Below are 16,197 nucleotides of genomic sequence, written 5' to 3' on the forward strand. Positions count from 1 at the left end.
ACTTTGGGTAAACAATCTCCACATTGCATTCTGCTTTGGCACAACACAGGAGCAGCAAATGAGATAAGAATTGTTTTGATTGTTCTTTTCTCGGCTCCTCTCACTGCTTCTCTCAGGTGCAGAGAATGTGAATCCCACAGTGCAGCCTCAGCAGGGCTGAGTCCAGGGGAACAATGACCTCCTGCTCCCACCCACATTTCACAGAATCCCAGGCTCACTGAGCTTGGAAAAGACCTCCAAGATCGAAGCTCAACCTTTGACCAAACACATTTGGGGGTGCAGGGAGGTCCTGTCCCCTCAATGCCCAAGGGCACCAGGGCACATCTGCCCAACCCAGGAATCCCAGTCCATCCCAGCCTGGCTGCTGCAATTCCAGCTCTGCCCAGACCTAAGGTGAATGGGAAGAGGAAGAATCTTGCATGGACCACAGAAATTCCTCCCTGTGAGGGTGCTGAGGCCCTGGCACAGGGTGCCCAGAGCAGCTGTGGCTGCCCCTGGATGTGCCCAAGGGCAGATTGGACAGGGCTTGGAGCACTCTGAGGTAGTGGAAGATGTCCCTGCCATGGCTGGGGATGGAATTTGATGAACTTCAAGGTCCCTTCCAAGCCAAACCCAGCTGTGAGTTTGGAGAGATGCAATTGGTACCAGCATTTTTTCATTGCCCCCTCCCCACCTTTCCCCTTCTGTCCCCTGGGCAGAATCCAGGCCACAGAGCCAGATGGAGGCAGCAGCACCTGGGGAAGGAGATCACAGCCCCAGGCTCCCTCCCAGCCTCACACTTGTTTTATTGCCCCTGTGGTTCTCATAACCTCAACATCCCTCCTTTCCCATCCTCCCCCACCCTTTTCCCTCAACATCATATTTTCCCTCCATCACTTCCAGCTCCCTCCCCTTCTTCCACAAAGCCAGGAATGTTTCCAAATCCCTCAGCCCAGGAGTTTGCCCTCAATGGGTCTGATGAGCACAACACCCACGTGTGTCTCACTGAACCACATCCAACCCCTCCAGGTACCAATCCCAGGGCTCTGGGCACCCACCCCAACAGAAAACAGGAGAAATTCTTGCCAGGAACTTCAACCCACAGCCCTGGCAGGGTTAAATGTCCCTGTGCCAACCCTCCCTGTCCCCTTGCTGCTCAGAGTCACAGGATAGCACGGATGGAGCACAGGAAGGTCCCACTTTGGTTTATGCTTCACTTATGGATGAGGGAATCCATCCCCAAAACCCAGCACAGGTGTGCACCAGCTCCAGGTCTTTGTGTGGTTTTGAAGCACTTTCAAAAAAAAACCAAAAAAAGCCCCCAAAAAAAACCCCACAGAAACCCCCCCAAAAAAAACCCAAAAACCCAAAACATTTGATGCTCATCTCCAGGGCAAACAATTAACAAAGGGCATTTTCAACCCCACTTTTCAAACTACTCGTTTTCCTTGGTGGGGCACAGCTGAGGGGTGTAAATCTCAAAAGAAAAATCTCAGAACTTCCTTCTGTTGTTTACTATAAGATGAGGCTTGAGCAAAACTTTTGATTTCTCAGGGATAAAATTTCATGTTGGAATCATTTTGCTCCTTTAAGTGTTGCATTTTGGAGGGTCCACAATCAAATCCCTGGCAGGGAATGGGGAAAATCAAATGAATCCCCTCAGATTTTTCTCCAGGGCTCAGATTTTTCACCTCATCTGAGAGCCAGCCCCTGCCCAAACACATCAGGTTTTCCTGGGAAAGTTGCACTTTTACACCCACCACCAAGCCAACAGCCTGGGTCCATCATCATCATCACCACAGCAATCCCAAATCCCTGCAGAAAACACAGATTTCTTTTTTTTTCTTTTTTTTTTTTGGCAGGGAGGATAAAGAGGGAAATGACAGAATTAGCGACTCTTTTGGTGAGAAGGAGCTGTGTTGTTTTTTTTTTTTTAGGGAACCCAAGAGCATCCCTGGCTCCAGCATGGGCATGGGACAAAATCCCTGCCCTGATAAGGAGATCCCCTCTCTCTCCCACATCCCTTTTCCCCCCAGCACTCCCCTCTTTGCCAAGTCCCATCTGCACAGAAGGTCACTCAGTTCATATTTTTTTTGTTGTTTATTCCCTTTATTCCATTTTCCTGTCCCCAAATCCCTCAGCATTTTTGAGCCAAGCCAAAGCCCTGCTATAGGTTGGGTTATTTTTTTTTTTAATTACTCATAATTAAGTGATTCTTGGCAGGGAGGATCATGGAAAGAGCATTATCCCACAGACAGGAATTCAGCTAGGAATTTCCTCTTAGCCTCCTAACCCTAAATACATCTGGAAAAACCTATAATCACTTTATTGCAGCAGTATTTCCTTGGGAATTGAGCACCCCAGGACCTTTATCACAAAACCAACAGCAAGGCCTCGAGCTGCACCTTTGGCTCATTATTTGCTCAGCTCCACTTTTCCTTCTGCCAAAGTCACCAGGAAAAACCCTCCAGATTATTTTTGGGAGGGGGTTTGAGCAGCCTGGGACGGTGGGAGGTGTCCCTGCCCATGGCAGAGGGTTTGGAATGAGATTTAAGGTCCCTTCCAACCCAAACCATTCTGGGATTCCGGTTCCCCCATGCTCTGAAGGGGAAATGAACCCCAAATTGCCCTCTCCTCATTTCTCACAGCATTTTAGGAAGACCAGGGGGGTCTGCTAAGGATGCAGGAGGCTAAACCAGCTCCCAGTCCCCTTCCCAAGCTCAGGACCATGACCCAAAATGCCCAGAGGAGCAGATTTCCTAGGGTGGGCTGCTTCCCAAAACCCCAGTGCCTCCGGGTGGGGAGGCACAGGATGCCCAGAGAGGTTGTGGATGTCTCATCCTTGGAGATCCCAAGGCCAGGTTGGATGGGGCTTGGAGCAACCTGGGATAGTGGAACTGGATGATCTTTAAGGTCCCTTCCAACCCAAAGCATTCCATGATTCCATGGAATGGCCAAACACCACCCTCCCTGTAAGCCCCCAAGCCAAAGGAGCTGAGTTCACACAACTCTGACACCCTGAGTTGCTCTGAGCCCATCACTCACTGGAGTTTAGCACCACTTTCCCAAATAAGCTCCAGGAAAAGCCTCTATCCAGGACTGTCAGCTCTAAATATTCATAAGTCATGAGGCTGCCTTCAAAGTCGGCAGATTTTTTACAAAATCTCACTCAAACATTGCTATTATTTAAAATTGTCTTATTTTTTTTTTAATGTTCTATATTTGGCTTTCTTTTGATGTGTGTTCTCTTTGGGGTTGTGTTTCCCCCTGCAACCAAGTGGGCTTTAAAAAATGGAAAATAAAAGATAGCTGCAATTCTGATACATCCACACAGCTCTAGATGTTAATCCTTAAAACAAAGCAGGCAGGACAAGGGGGGAAAAAATCAGGATGATGCCATAATAACTGGGGGGGAGCTCCAGGAATCAGCCCCACATCCAACATCCTGCCTGGAACCCAGGGTGCTTTGGGGTCCATGTCCTGTGCTAAGGGCAGGGACAGGGACCAAGGTGGGGCCTCTGCCAGGCTCCTTTTTGTTCTGACAGATTTGCTAGAAAATCAGGAGCTGGCCACAAACCTGCAGGTAAAATCCTAGGAAAAAATTCCGTGGGGTGACAGGGATGTGTGTGGAATGAGCCAGGAATGAAGGAGCATCCCAGGATGTGGAAAACAGGGATAGGGAGAACCTCTCTGTCCTGGATGGCAAAGCAATGTGAGTTCAATTCCCATCTGTCAGAGCTGGGGCAGTTATCCTCTGTTCATGGGGCAGTTTTTTCTTTATCTCTCCCACATCCAGTCCTCCCTGCAGGAGATCTCTGCTGTCCATGGCCACTGAGTGTCCCTGCAGGGCTGAGCCAATCCCAGCATCCCATGGGGAGATGCTGCATTGCCCAGGGGAGGAGCCAAGCATTCCTACCTGGATCCAATCTGAGCTTTGGGACAGCACAGCAGCCTTTGCCCAGTGCATTGCCAGAGGAGCAGCTTCTGCTGCCCTGCATGGCCAGAGGGAGCCCAGGCCCATCTGCAGCAGCCCTGGAGCTGCAGAGGAAAACTCCCCCCTTGTGCAGGATCCCTGCTCCAGCAGAGCCACAGCTGGCACTGCAGGAGGGCTGAGCCCCCATGGGATGGGGCTGTGCCACCCCCTGACACACAGGGGACAGGGCATGGTCTGACTCTACCAGTGCTGTTTTGTTTTACTGCATTTTTATTTTAATTTTCTTCCCAATAAAGAACTGTTATTCCTGCTCCCATATCTTTCCCTGAGAGCCCCTTAATTTCAAAATTATAACAATTCAGAGGGGGTTTGCATTTTCCATCTCAGGGGAGGCTCCTGCCTTCCTTAGCACACACCTGGCTTTCAAACCAAGACACCCCATTTTCCCCAGCAGCATCCTCCAGCCAGGATGAGAAAAAAAAAACTGCTCTGATTCCTGCTCTGATTCCTGCTCTGATTCCTTCTCCCTTTGCTGAGGGAATTAAAGGAAATCCCCAGGCGTCCCAGGGAACACAGCAGTGCCCCCCTCCTGCCACATCCTCATCTCCATCCCCAAATCTGAGCTCATCCCAGGTGTCTGCCTCATCCTCCCTGCAAAACACTTTGCATAATCTGATTAAATAGGATGGGTGAGCTGCCTGGCACCGGCAGGGGAGCACCCAGCTAATCACCAGGGAATAAAAACCTCTGGGACTTTGATGAGTGCTGGTAGATTCTCCATGGAGAGGCTTTACCTTGTAAATCCTGGAATTGAGTTTGGTGTTATCACTGGGGGGAAAGAAAAGAAAAGAAAAGAAAAGAAAAGAAAAGAAAAGAAAAGAAAAGAAAAGAAAAGAAAAGAAAAGAAAAGAAAAGAAAAGAAAAGAAAAGAAAAGAAAAGAAAAGAAAAGAAAAGAAAAGAAAAGAAAAGAAAAGAAAAGAAAAGAAAAGAAAAGAAAAGAAAAGAAAAGAAAAGAGGAAAAAAGAAAAGAAAAGAAAAGAGTAAAATGTTAGGTGCAGAGAGAAACCTCTCAGAGCCATCACAGTGCTGTTAATGACATCTAATTAATTAATTAATTGTGAATAGCAGGCAAGTTCTGGAAAAGTAGAAAGGTGGTTTAGTGTGGATCCAGGATTGAATAAAGCAAAAGGAATCAGCCAGGTTTTTTTCCCAGGTGGAAAAGCCCAGGTATTGTTCCAGGACTCATCTGAAGGGATAAAGAAATGCAAAAACCAAGTGGCTCCACTAGGAGAATGTGCAGGAATGAGCACCAAACACGGGTGTTCTCCTTCCTCATGAGCTCTACCAACAGCAGGGAATTCCAGAGAGGAATTCCAGGAGGATTTTGGATAGAAAAGCCCTGACATTGGAAAGCAGAGCTGCAAAATCCTTACACTCCATGATCCTAAAGGTGTTTCCTAACCTTAGTGATTCCATAAGGGAATGGGGCCATCAGCCCCAAATTCCCAGGAGGGGGAATTTGGCAGGTGGGGAAGGATTCCAGCCCCATGGGAGCCTCAATCCCACCAGGTTCAGCTCAGCTCAGCAAAAGCAGCAACTCCCAAGAGTTCCCAGGGGCCTCGTGGGTGGGAGCAGGGGGATTGCAAGGCTGGGATGTGGCCCCACACCCCAGTGTCCCACTGAGCAGCTCAGCAGCAGAGCCACGTGCCCAGATCCAGCAAGGAAACCTGAAAAGGCACAGAAAAAGCACAGAAATGGTCTTAAGGGCAGAGTTGCCCCATCTCTGGGTCAGAAAAGGGCCTAATCCAACAGGGTGAAGGGAGGAAACAGATCCTGCCAGAGGGACAACACTCCTGGGAGCAGCCAGAGGGTGAAGGAAGAGCAAACACCTGAAGGAAGACACTGGATTCTGCAGAGAACATTCCCACTGAAAAAAAAGGATATGTTTATGATCTGCTTGCAGGGAGGGGATAAAACCACTGAGTGAAAAGCCAGATTTTTAAAAGAAAAATTTCAAATAATCTCAGGCAGTGCCAGGTAGCTCTGTAGTTCCTGTTCTCTGGATAGGAAAGGAAAATGAAAACCAACCCAAGGGCTGAGCAGGAAAAAGCCAGAAGTCAAACCTGCCCTCCTGTTAGCTCGAGCCTTCCCCTGGGAAAGGGGAATTGTTTTGGCTTTAGGTGCCAGTGCAGCTCCCCTGACATGGGATGGCTGTGGCAGCACCTCCTGGTGCCTTTCTGCCACTGGGAGCTGGAAAAGGACTTTGGATGAGGCTGGAGGGACAGGACAAGGGGGAATGGATGCAAACAGACAGAGGGCAGGGATGGATGGGAGATTGGGAAGGAATTCCTTGCTGGGAGGGTGGGCAGGCCCTGGCACAGGGTGCCCAGAGCAGCTGTGGCTGCCCCTGGATCCCTGGCAGTGCCCAAGGCCAGGTTGGACAGGGCTTGGATCACCCTGGGATGGTGGAAGTGTCCCTGCCATGGCAGGGGGGGATGAGATGATCCTTGGGGTCTCTTCCAACCCAAACCATTCCATGATTCCTCCAGGCCCACTCATGGGTAAGGTTTGCTGAAGCACAGCTAAAGCCAAACCACTCCCTGTGTACAGACACAGCTTGGACAAAGCTCAGCTTAATCCTCCTCTGGACCCTCTCATCAGGGGAATTACTCTGGCCTGCTCTCCCTTCCTCCAGCCCTTCCCTGGCTCCTCACTCCATTTAATCAGGGAGGAATAAAGAGGGGAGGGGAGGGGATGCTCCACAGATGTGCCAGATGTTGCTCCCTGCTCTCCCTGCCCAGCTGAGCTGGATTTGTCCCGGGCACCTCAGCCCAAATCCTGTCCCCCTTGGGGCTGAGGCCGTGCCCCCATCCCTGCTCACACAGCTGGCACACAGCTGGCACTGCAGAGCCACAGCTGGGTCCCAGCAGCCTGCCAGGGACACAGACACTGTCCCTGGGGAAACCCTGGGGAAACCCAGGGACCCCCACAGCACATCCCATTCCTGCTCCCTGGCTCCCTTTCTGTTCCCCTTCTGTCCTTGCTGAGGAAAATTCCCACCAGAATCAGCAGATTTGGGCTGAGTTCAAAGGTCAGGCTCCTTTAAAAATACAGCATTTAAGGGCAATACTCCCTCAAGAGTATTTCTTTGCATATATAAAGAAATGCATATGAATATATAAATATATATATAAATATATATATAAATATGATATTTATTATATTATTTTATATTATATTAATTATTATAATATTATATTAATTATATTATATTATATATAAATATATATAAATTTAATTATTTACAGGCACATCCAGGATTTTAAGCCTTGATGTAACTGGGGTTCTACTGAATTCCTTTCTGCTGTGAAGTCTTTTCTCATCTCCTGTCTTCAGACAGGAGTTTTCAGTGAGTGGAAAAGAAAGGAACTATCAGGCTCAGACTCCTCTGTCAAACTTCTGTCTGCCTTAGTTTTACATGAAAGAGATTTCTTAAGTTCCTCCTAAAAATATGCATCCATACAGCCATGCCTTGAAAGGCAAAGAAAAGCAGGAGCCAGAGATGCCCTGGAAAGCTCTCACAAAGATGATTTCCCAGCAGCAAAGCTGCAGTGAGTGAGTAGTGAAATTTTATAGCCAGGTAACACAGATAGGAATCGATGCTCCCTTCAGAGGGCAGTGAAAAAAGAGACCACAACATCTTTAATCAGGGAGCTGGAGGGATGAGGAGGGAAAAGCAGCAAGGGAATGGGATCATTAGGATGATGTGTGGTCCTGTTGTCTTGCATAAATTGAATGGAGAATGGGCTGAAAACTGAAGGTTTCAATTAAAAAACAAACCTGTGACAGAATGGATACAAAATGCACACAATCTGCATAAAACAAGCTCACACAGGGTCAGTCCTGAGGGGTACTGAGGATTGCTTTAGGATGAGCTGGGACAATTCTGCTGCTCTGGAGCCAGGCTGGGAGAGCTGGGGGTGCTCCCCTGGAGAGGAGAAGGCTCCAGGGAGAGCTCAGAGCCCCTGGCAGGGCCTGAAGGGGCTCCAGGAGAGCTGGAGAGGGACTGGGGACAAGGGATGGAGGGACAGGAGCCAGGGAATGGCTCCCAGTGCCAGAGGGCAGGGATGGGTGGGACATTGGGAATTGGGAATTCCTGATGTGAGGGTGGGCAGGCCCTGGCACAGGTGCCCAGAGCAGCTGTGGCTGCCCCTGGCAGTGCCCAAGGCCAGGCTGGATGGGGTTTGGATCACCCTGGGATGGTGGAAGGTGTCCCTGCCATGGCAGGGATGGGATGGGATGGGTGATTCCCTCAGCCCCCTCCCCAGGCTGGGGCAGCAGCAGCTCAGCTCTGAACTCTCCCTGTTCCTCCCTCTCAGCCTTTGCTCCTGCCTTGAGGCTCTTCCCCTCCCCTGAGGAGCAGCACAAACTTCTCCTCCACCCAGGACTCCCAGCAGAACTGGCCCAGGGCTGCCCTGGAACCCTGGCATGGTCTGGGTTGGAAAGGACCCCAAGGATCATCTCCCTCCAGCCCCCAACCCACAGCTGCTTTAAACCAGCAGGGAGAGCCCTGCCTGTCTCTGCTGCCCTGGGCACTGCCTCTCTCCCAGCACAGAATTCCTGCCAGGAGCCCACCAGGAGCACACACAGCCCTGCCCTCAGGAGGGCATTGACAGTGCCCTGCAGTGAAGCTGCACAGGGCAATCCCACAGGAAAGGGTTCCCTGCTCTGCTGGGAGGGGAGCACAGTTACACCCAAACATCCCAAACTCACCCAGGAGCACTTCCCTGGAAAGGATTCAGCACTCTTGACTTCCCTGGAAGCACAGGAGCCAGCTGGCAGGTGACCACATCTAGAAAACACTGCAGATATCCTTATTTCCCTTCCCTGTGCTCACACCAACACTTATTTTTCCAAGTTCCAAAAAAAGATGACAATTCATTTTAGCTCCTTTAAAAAAATGAAGCTCCTGTACTCACAGGGACCACCTGCAAAAAAAGGGATACAGAATACACAGATGGAAAACAAACCACTGAATTCCCATTATGGAAATTAATTTTAAGAGTCACAAAGCATATTATTCCTGGAAATTGCTTTTATTTAGCAATTATGTTAACACTGCAAGGAGGCAGCTGGCACTGAAAACAAACAGTTCAATTTAAAAATCAGGGAAGGGAATTAACTGAAATTCCAGGACACTCACACCTGAATACGCTCCACTACCTCCAATATTTAAAAATCCTCAATCAAAGGCTTCAGGTTTTGTTTGCTGAGTAGAAAGGGGATAAAAGAGTAAAAGAAACCATTTATTTTTGAAGTTGTTTATATGTTTTTTTGCAAATCAAAGTCAAGCTCTGAGAACCAACCAGCAGGGAAAATAAACTGAAGGAGTCAGTGACAATACTGAGATAATATTTTAATTTGTTTTATAATTCTTTTTTCCTGTAAAATGGCTTGTACTTCCACAGGTACAACAGCAAAAGAAATTATTCCAGTCCATTTCACACGGTGTATAAAAAGACCAATTTTACAAATATACCCAGAAGTTGAACAGCTGCTCACACTGTTTTGAAGGTAAACATCACCCTCCATCACACAGGGCTTGCTGTGGGAGAGGCTTTTCCTACAGCTCTGCTGCCTTCCAAGGGCTCTCCATGGTGGATCCAAGAGCCATTCCCATCCCTAATGCCCAGGACAGCAGCAGGAGGGACTCCAGGTGACTTGGGGACTGCCTTGCCCACCAGGAGAACATAAATATGCCCCCAGTGAGGGAATCTGGGCAGATACTGGGGTTTGCTTCTGGTGGTTGGGTGTCCCAAGCAGCTCCAGTTTTTGTTCTGCTGCCAATAAATGAACACTGAGCAGCACAGACAGGAAAGTTCTGTCTTTACTGCCAGTCCAGGGTGACTCCACTGCTCTCCCAAGATCCACCCAGTGGGACACAGATTGAAGAGCCACTGTGACTCCATCCCAGACACTCCCCCCTCTCCACCCCCAAACCAGCCTTACCTTCCACATTTGTCCTTTCACCTCACTACACTGAGTGTGCAGACTTGTGACCAGTGCTTGGAAAACCCAGAATAATGAGAAAATTCTGTCAAAAGACACTGCAAAAACACCTGGGTTGTGTTTTCCTTCCAAGCTGTATTTATTTGTGTACCTGCAACTGTGTGGATAAATCAAAAATGAGGAGCCAAGGACTCACAGGAGGGTGAAAAACTGAGGAAATGAGGAGGAAGAGTCAAGGTCAGCTTTCCTAGCAGGCTAAAAATGGATTTAAATGCCTGTCAGTCCTCACCACAGCCACATCCCTACCAGTGGTTCTCCAAGCACAGGAAAGCATCAAGACTGTGGGATGGAGGAACAGAAACACAATGGCCTTGGAGAAACTTCCTTCCACTTCCAGAAGAATGAAAAAATGGTGAGGAACCCACCAGCTACTGCAAGAGCACCAAACAGAGAATGACCACAGCCCTAAAACATAATTAAGCACTAAAACATAATTAAGTTCTGTTCACAGTTCCACTGCAGTTTCTCACTATGAGACACTCAGCATCTCTGGCTCCTCACTCAGGCTCTGAAGCCAAAGCCCCGAATTCCAGGAATTGCCACTAAAACACCAAGGAATGTCTCACTGGAAGGGCATCCAGAGCACCCCAGCACTTCCTCACAAACTCAGGAGAATCCTTTTCAGAGCCTGGATGAGGTCTGAAAGCAGAACAGCTCCAGTCACAGTTCCAAGCAGTTCCTTTGCTTCTGCTCCTACTGGAACCAGCTCAGCCATGGCTTTCTTCCCTTCTGATCCCCATTCCCACCCTCACAATGGAAAAAAAAAAAATTCCTCTTTAATTATTTGACCTGTACAGTACTATAACTGTAGCTTGATGCACAAAATGACCAAATTTGAAAAAAATTAATGAGTAAAACAGTTTCATGTGAACTGTCCTGTACAAGAGACAACAATTCCCAGTAAGAACAGCATTCAGCACTCCTTTTATTTAGACTTCAGCACTCACACAGAAAGCTGCCAGGAAAAAGGGAAGGGTTCCAGCTCCAGTGTGCATGGATTTGACAGATATCATCTTTTTAAAAAAAAAAATCAGACTAGAAAAATACTTTTAGTTCTAAGTTATGCAGTCAAAGCTGCTTTTGAGGCATTCAGATAGAATCAACAGTAACAGGTGATAAAAAAATCCTTATGGAATACACTGCCAGCATTGGAAATGGGATGCAGGGAACATCAGGACACAAATACTGAATAAACCTGAGGGTGCTTCTCAAGTATACTGACTCTAATTTGATTTATCCACAAACTCCTTTTACTATAGAGGTACCAGAGCAGAGGAGGTGTTTATGAAGCTGGGGTAAGGTGAGGGCTAAGAGCTGAATGCTCCATCATTTCACCAGAGCAGGGTTTGAGGAAAATCATGTTACAAACCCTTCTGCCTCCCCAGCAGAGGGGACTGACCCTGGATTTGAACAGCAAAGTCCCTGAATTCTACACAAACCCTGGGGAATTGCTTCCAGGAAAAGAATCCTGCCCCCCTGCTCAGCCAGAGTGCTGTGCCCAGTCCTGGGCTCCTCAGGGACACAGAGATGCTGGAGCAGGAACAGCAGAGGCAAATCCTCCCATGAGGATGAAGGGAGTGGAGCCTCTCGCAGGAGGAAAGGCTGAAGGAGCTGGGAATGTTCAGCCCCAAGAAGAGACAACAGAGGAGACCTCATCAATGTGTATAAATATCCAAAGGGGTGCCAAGAGGATGGAACAGGCCCTGCTCTGTGGACAAGAGGAGTGAGCAGGAACTGATGCCCACAAGGTCCACCTGAACATGAGGAAGAACTTCCCTGAACAGAGAGCAGAGAAGGTGTGGAGTCTCCCTCACTGGAGATACTCCAGAGCCATCTGGACACAATTCCATGCCCTGTGCTCCAGGATGGCCCCTCTTGAGCAGGGAGGTGGGACCAGATGAGCCCCTGTGGTCACTTCCAGCCTTGCCTGTTCTGGGATTCTCAGAGTTTTCCTTGCGTTATACAGAACTGCCAACAGCAAAAGGAAAAATAAATCTTGTTTACACAGTTTCCAACAGCCACTTTCCTTGGATACAAACCATCATCCAGCCAAAAGCAAGCCTGATGGTGTGCTGTGAGGATTCTTCCAACACCTTCCATTCACCTTGCACAGGGAGCAGAAGGGAGATGAAGCCCTGAAGCAGCAATTGAACTGCACAGTGAAGGGAAGCAGTGAAGCAGCTGGGGGAGGGAGGTGGTGCCTGGCTGCTCCCAGGCTGTGGGGGCTCAGAGGAGACGCGCAGACCCTGCTGAGCTCAGCCCCAGGGAATGCTGCACATGCAGGGAGCTGCAGGGCCTGAAGCCAGCCAGGAGCACCTCACCAGGAGCATCTCCTGGGTGTGAGTCCAGCAGGGAGGAGTGAGGCTGCCTCTCCCAGATGAGGTATCTGCTAACCAGGAATGACTGTGGCACCTGAGGAACCTGCAGGGGGCTCAGGGGTGAGGAAGAGGCACCTCTGTGTCTGGGTTTCTCCCCCAGCTGGCTGGGCTGCTGCTCTCCGTGGAGATGAGCCACGAGGCTGGGAGAAAGGACTTGGAATATGGAATCACAAGAGGATCTCTTTGAAAAGGCACTAGGAAGAAGCATATAGTTGTAGGTTAACAAGGTTTATCCTGTTTCCAATCACAGAGTGGGACAAAAACTATACAGTTTGGGGCCTTTAGGGAAAAAAAAATGCTGCAGAGTTTTGTTTTTTTTTTAACAGCAAAAGCATGAAAAGAAAAGTAAAGCTATTTTCAAATTATTAAAATGCTGAACATGTATACAGCAAAATTATACTAAAAACAGCAGCAGACAAAATCCATCCCATCACCATTGGCAAGGGACATGTAAAATGTTTATAAGGTTAACTATAAAACAATTTTACAACCAAAATATGAACAGGCCAATTCAAGTATATATATATACAGAATATATTAAAATCATATAAATTATATATTTATACAAAGGGCACAAATATAGCAAAAAGCTATAGTTGATTAAACAGAACTGAGCTTGAATGATCAATTTCATCTAGAGATGTTATAGATTTCTCCCCATTTTTTTCTTAAAACCTGGATAGATTGATACCTCAGATACCAAGAGTACAGAAAGCATAAAGGGAAAAAGAAAAACCAACCACAAATCAAAGAGTTACCATTCTGCATGAAATGAGCCTAACAGTGGGCAGGGAACACCTCATATGAAATTCTGATTTAATTATTTCCATAGTAAACATTTATCAGCTCTCTTAAAAAGTCACGAATTTCAAGTGATCCACTTCAGATGTACCACCCCAGTGCATATATTTGATTACATTTGAATGTTGTTTGATTTGCAAACATTTGGGGGAAAAAAGAGATACAAACACAACTCAATCTGCAAAAGAAAAGGTGACAGATGGCAGCAAGTTGAAAAGTGAACAAAAATGCTCAGCTGAACTGGAAATGATGCTCTCCCTTCTAGTGAAAATGCTTTAAAGTGAGCTTAAAAAATAACTTATTTTAAATTGCTTTTTTTTTTTTTAATTTCAAAACATAACAGCAAATAACCACAACGCACTGAAGCTCTTGAGAATCTAAACAGTCCCAGCCATGGGCTCAGATTTAAGGACAGACTAAGTGCTCTCCTGAATTCAGGTTTTTGGAAATAAATTCTGTCCCAGCTGCACCTAAACCTCCTGCTGTGGCACCACCCTTCATCACTGCAGCAATGCCTGGACACAGCTCTGGCTTCATCAGCCTGCCCAGAGCAGCTGTGGCTGCCCCTGGATCCCTGGCAGTGCCCAAGGCCAGGCTGGACAGGGCTTGGAGCAGCCTGGGACAGTGCAAGGTGTCCCTGCCATGGCAGAGAGTGGAACTGATGGGCTTTAAGGTCCCTCCCAACCCAAACCATTTTGGGAATCTGTGGCCTCCACTCACCCAAAGGTCCTGGGCAAGGAGCACTGAGGGCAAGCAAAGCAGAAATAAAAAGGCCAGACCACACATACACAGAACATCAGCTTAAACCCCAGAGCTGAGTATGGAGAAGAGCAAAGTGGTTTCACCAGATGCAGGTTAAATGGAAAAAAAAAAAAAACAAACAACAAAACCAGAAAATAATCAGCCATCTCCCATACCTAATAGCCAGTGGATATCTACTACACTGAAAGGAAATCAATGCAAACATGATTTACTCAGTTTCAAGTAATCTTTGATGCCCTTTTGGCCAGCTGTGTTATACCATAGTAGATATTTTAATAGCTTTTATCCTCTACACTTTAGGCAGCTAATTTTTCTCTTACATATCCAATTATCTCTAGTGAACATTCACCTATGGTTGTCCACACATTCTGTATTTGCTCCTTGAGAAACTATTCAAGTTAAATTATATTGCAAATTAAAGACAGTTACATTCTGTATGTTCCTTCTAGATTTGAAAAATAGGTTTTAAAGGCTTGTCAAAGTTTAGAAGAAAAAACCTTTCCATTAAAAAATCTTAGCTTAAAAAAATCATTTAAGACACCTTTTTCTGATCCAGGGTACTAATAAAAAGATTACAAATATACTACAATTTGACCAAGAAGACTCCATGAATATGCTGCTTTCGAGCATGCAACACCACTGATATCTGTCGAGTTCCAGGTATCAATGTATCCCAACCCCACCACGGTCCCCCCATCCCCGCCCTACCGCCCCCTATATTAACAACATTATAAAAAAAGGTAAAATCTAGAATTAGTGGCAAAAAAATCTTCACAGTAAACCGTTCAAAAACACTTTTTATTGTGGTCATTTCCGTGCGGTTCCTCAGTCGATGGGGCCCTGAAAGATGAGCTTGACGCAGTTGTCTCCGGTGAGCTGCGTGGCGCAGAAGGGGCAGGCGGCGTGGAAGGCGTGAGTGCCGTGAGGCAGCGGGATCTGGGCCCAGTATTTGGCAGTTTTCTCGGAGCACACGTGTCCGCAGGGGGTGAAGGCGTGCGTGGGGGGCCCGGCGTCCACGTAGAAGCCGGCCTCGCAGCCCAGCCACAGGGGCACGTAGCGGCCCACGGTTCTGCACATGGGGCACTCGCGCTCGTTCACCTCCGCGTCGCTGCGGTGGCCCCAGTTGTGGTAGCCGTGCACGTGGCCGCAGCTGAGGTAGGCCCAAGGCTGCTTCTCCTCCACGTCCTTCTTCTTCACCACGTCCTTGCGGGTCATGCTGGGGAAGGCCAACGTGTTGAAGCCCACGGGGCACTGGGGCCGGGCGGCGTTGATCTCCTGCCGCAGAGCCTCGATGTGTTTCTGCGTCGGCGAGTGCAGGAGCCCGTCTGCCGTCCGCCACAGCAGCGTGGCCCCGCACAGGTCGATCAGGGAGCCATCCTGCAGCACGTTGGTCTCGTTTTCTACCTGGTGGCAGGACACAAAGAGCTTTTACACACACTGGCAGCGTGATGTTTTTTGAAAAAATCCCTTCGTCACCATGATATTTCTTGAAAAAAAAATCCCTTCACTGCCGGGATTTCTTCTCCTGGAAAGCTGAGAAAGCCTCCAAAAGAAAAGTAAACAATGATCTGATTGTTTCTCCTTGTGTTTTGCTGCTTTGGAATGTGCTAGGTGATTGTTTGATTGTGAATTGTTTAAATTTATTGACCAATCACAGTCCAGCTGTGTCAAGGCTATGAGGAGTCACGGGTTTTTATTATTCATTCTTGTTAAGCCTTCTGTCTGTATCCTTTCTCTATTTCTTTAGTATAGTTTTAGTATAGCATTCTTTTAGTACAATATAATATCATCAAATAATCAATCAGCCTTCTGATGTATCCTTTCTCTATGGTTTAGTATAGTTTTAGTATAGCATTCTTTTAGTACAATATAATATCATCAAATAATCAATCAGCCTTCTGATGTATCCTTTCTCTATGGTTTAGTATAGTTTTAGTATAGCATTCCTATAATATAATATAATAATCAATCAGCCTTCTGATGTATCCTTTCTCTATGGTTTAGTATAGTTTTAGTATAGCATTCCTATAATATAATATAATAATCAATCAGCCTTCTGATGTATCCTTTCTCTATGGTTTAGTATAGTTTTAGTATAGCATTCCTATAATATAATAATCAATCAGCCTTCTGATGTATCCTTTCTCTATAGTTTTAGCATAGCATTCTTTTAATACAATACAATAACATCAAATAATAAATGAGCCTTCTAATGTATCTTTTCTCTACTTCTTTCATATAGTTTTAGTATAGCATTCTTTTAATACAATATA

At 47.1% G+C, this 16,197-nt stretch overlaps 1 protein-coding gene across 2 annotated transcripts in view; it reads right to left on the bottom strand.

Moving 5' to 3' along the window:
- Positions 1-9,313: 9,313 nt before the first annotated feature.
- PELI2 (pellino E3 ubiquitin protein ligase family member 2) overlaps positions 9,314-16,197 on the bottom strand; it is a 72,502-nt gene continuing 65,618 nt past the window's right edge. For both annotated transcript variants that reach the window (XM_054634605.2, XM_054634606.2), the window contains one exon: positions 9,314-15,328. In XM_054634605.2, the coding sequence (XP_054490580.1) occupies positions 14,750-15,328 (579 nt within the window). In that variant the 3' untranslated portion in view covers positions 9,314-14,749. The remainder of the gene's footprint in view (positions 15,329-16,197) is intronic.

The sequence above is a fragment of the Agelaius phoeniceus genome, chromosome 6, assembly GCF_051311805.1.
Source record: "Agelaius phoeniceus isolate bAgePho1 chromosome 6, bAgePho1.hap1, whole genome shotgun sequence".
NCBI lineage: Eukaryota > Metazoa > Chordata > Aves > Passeriformes > Icteridae > Agelaius > Agelaius phoeniceus.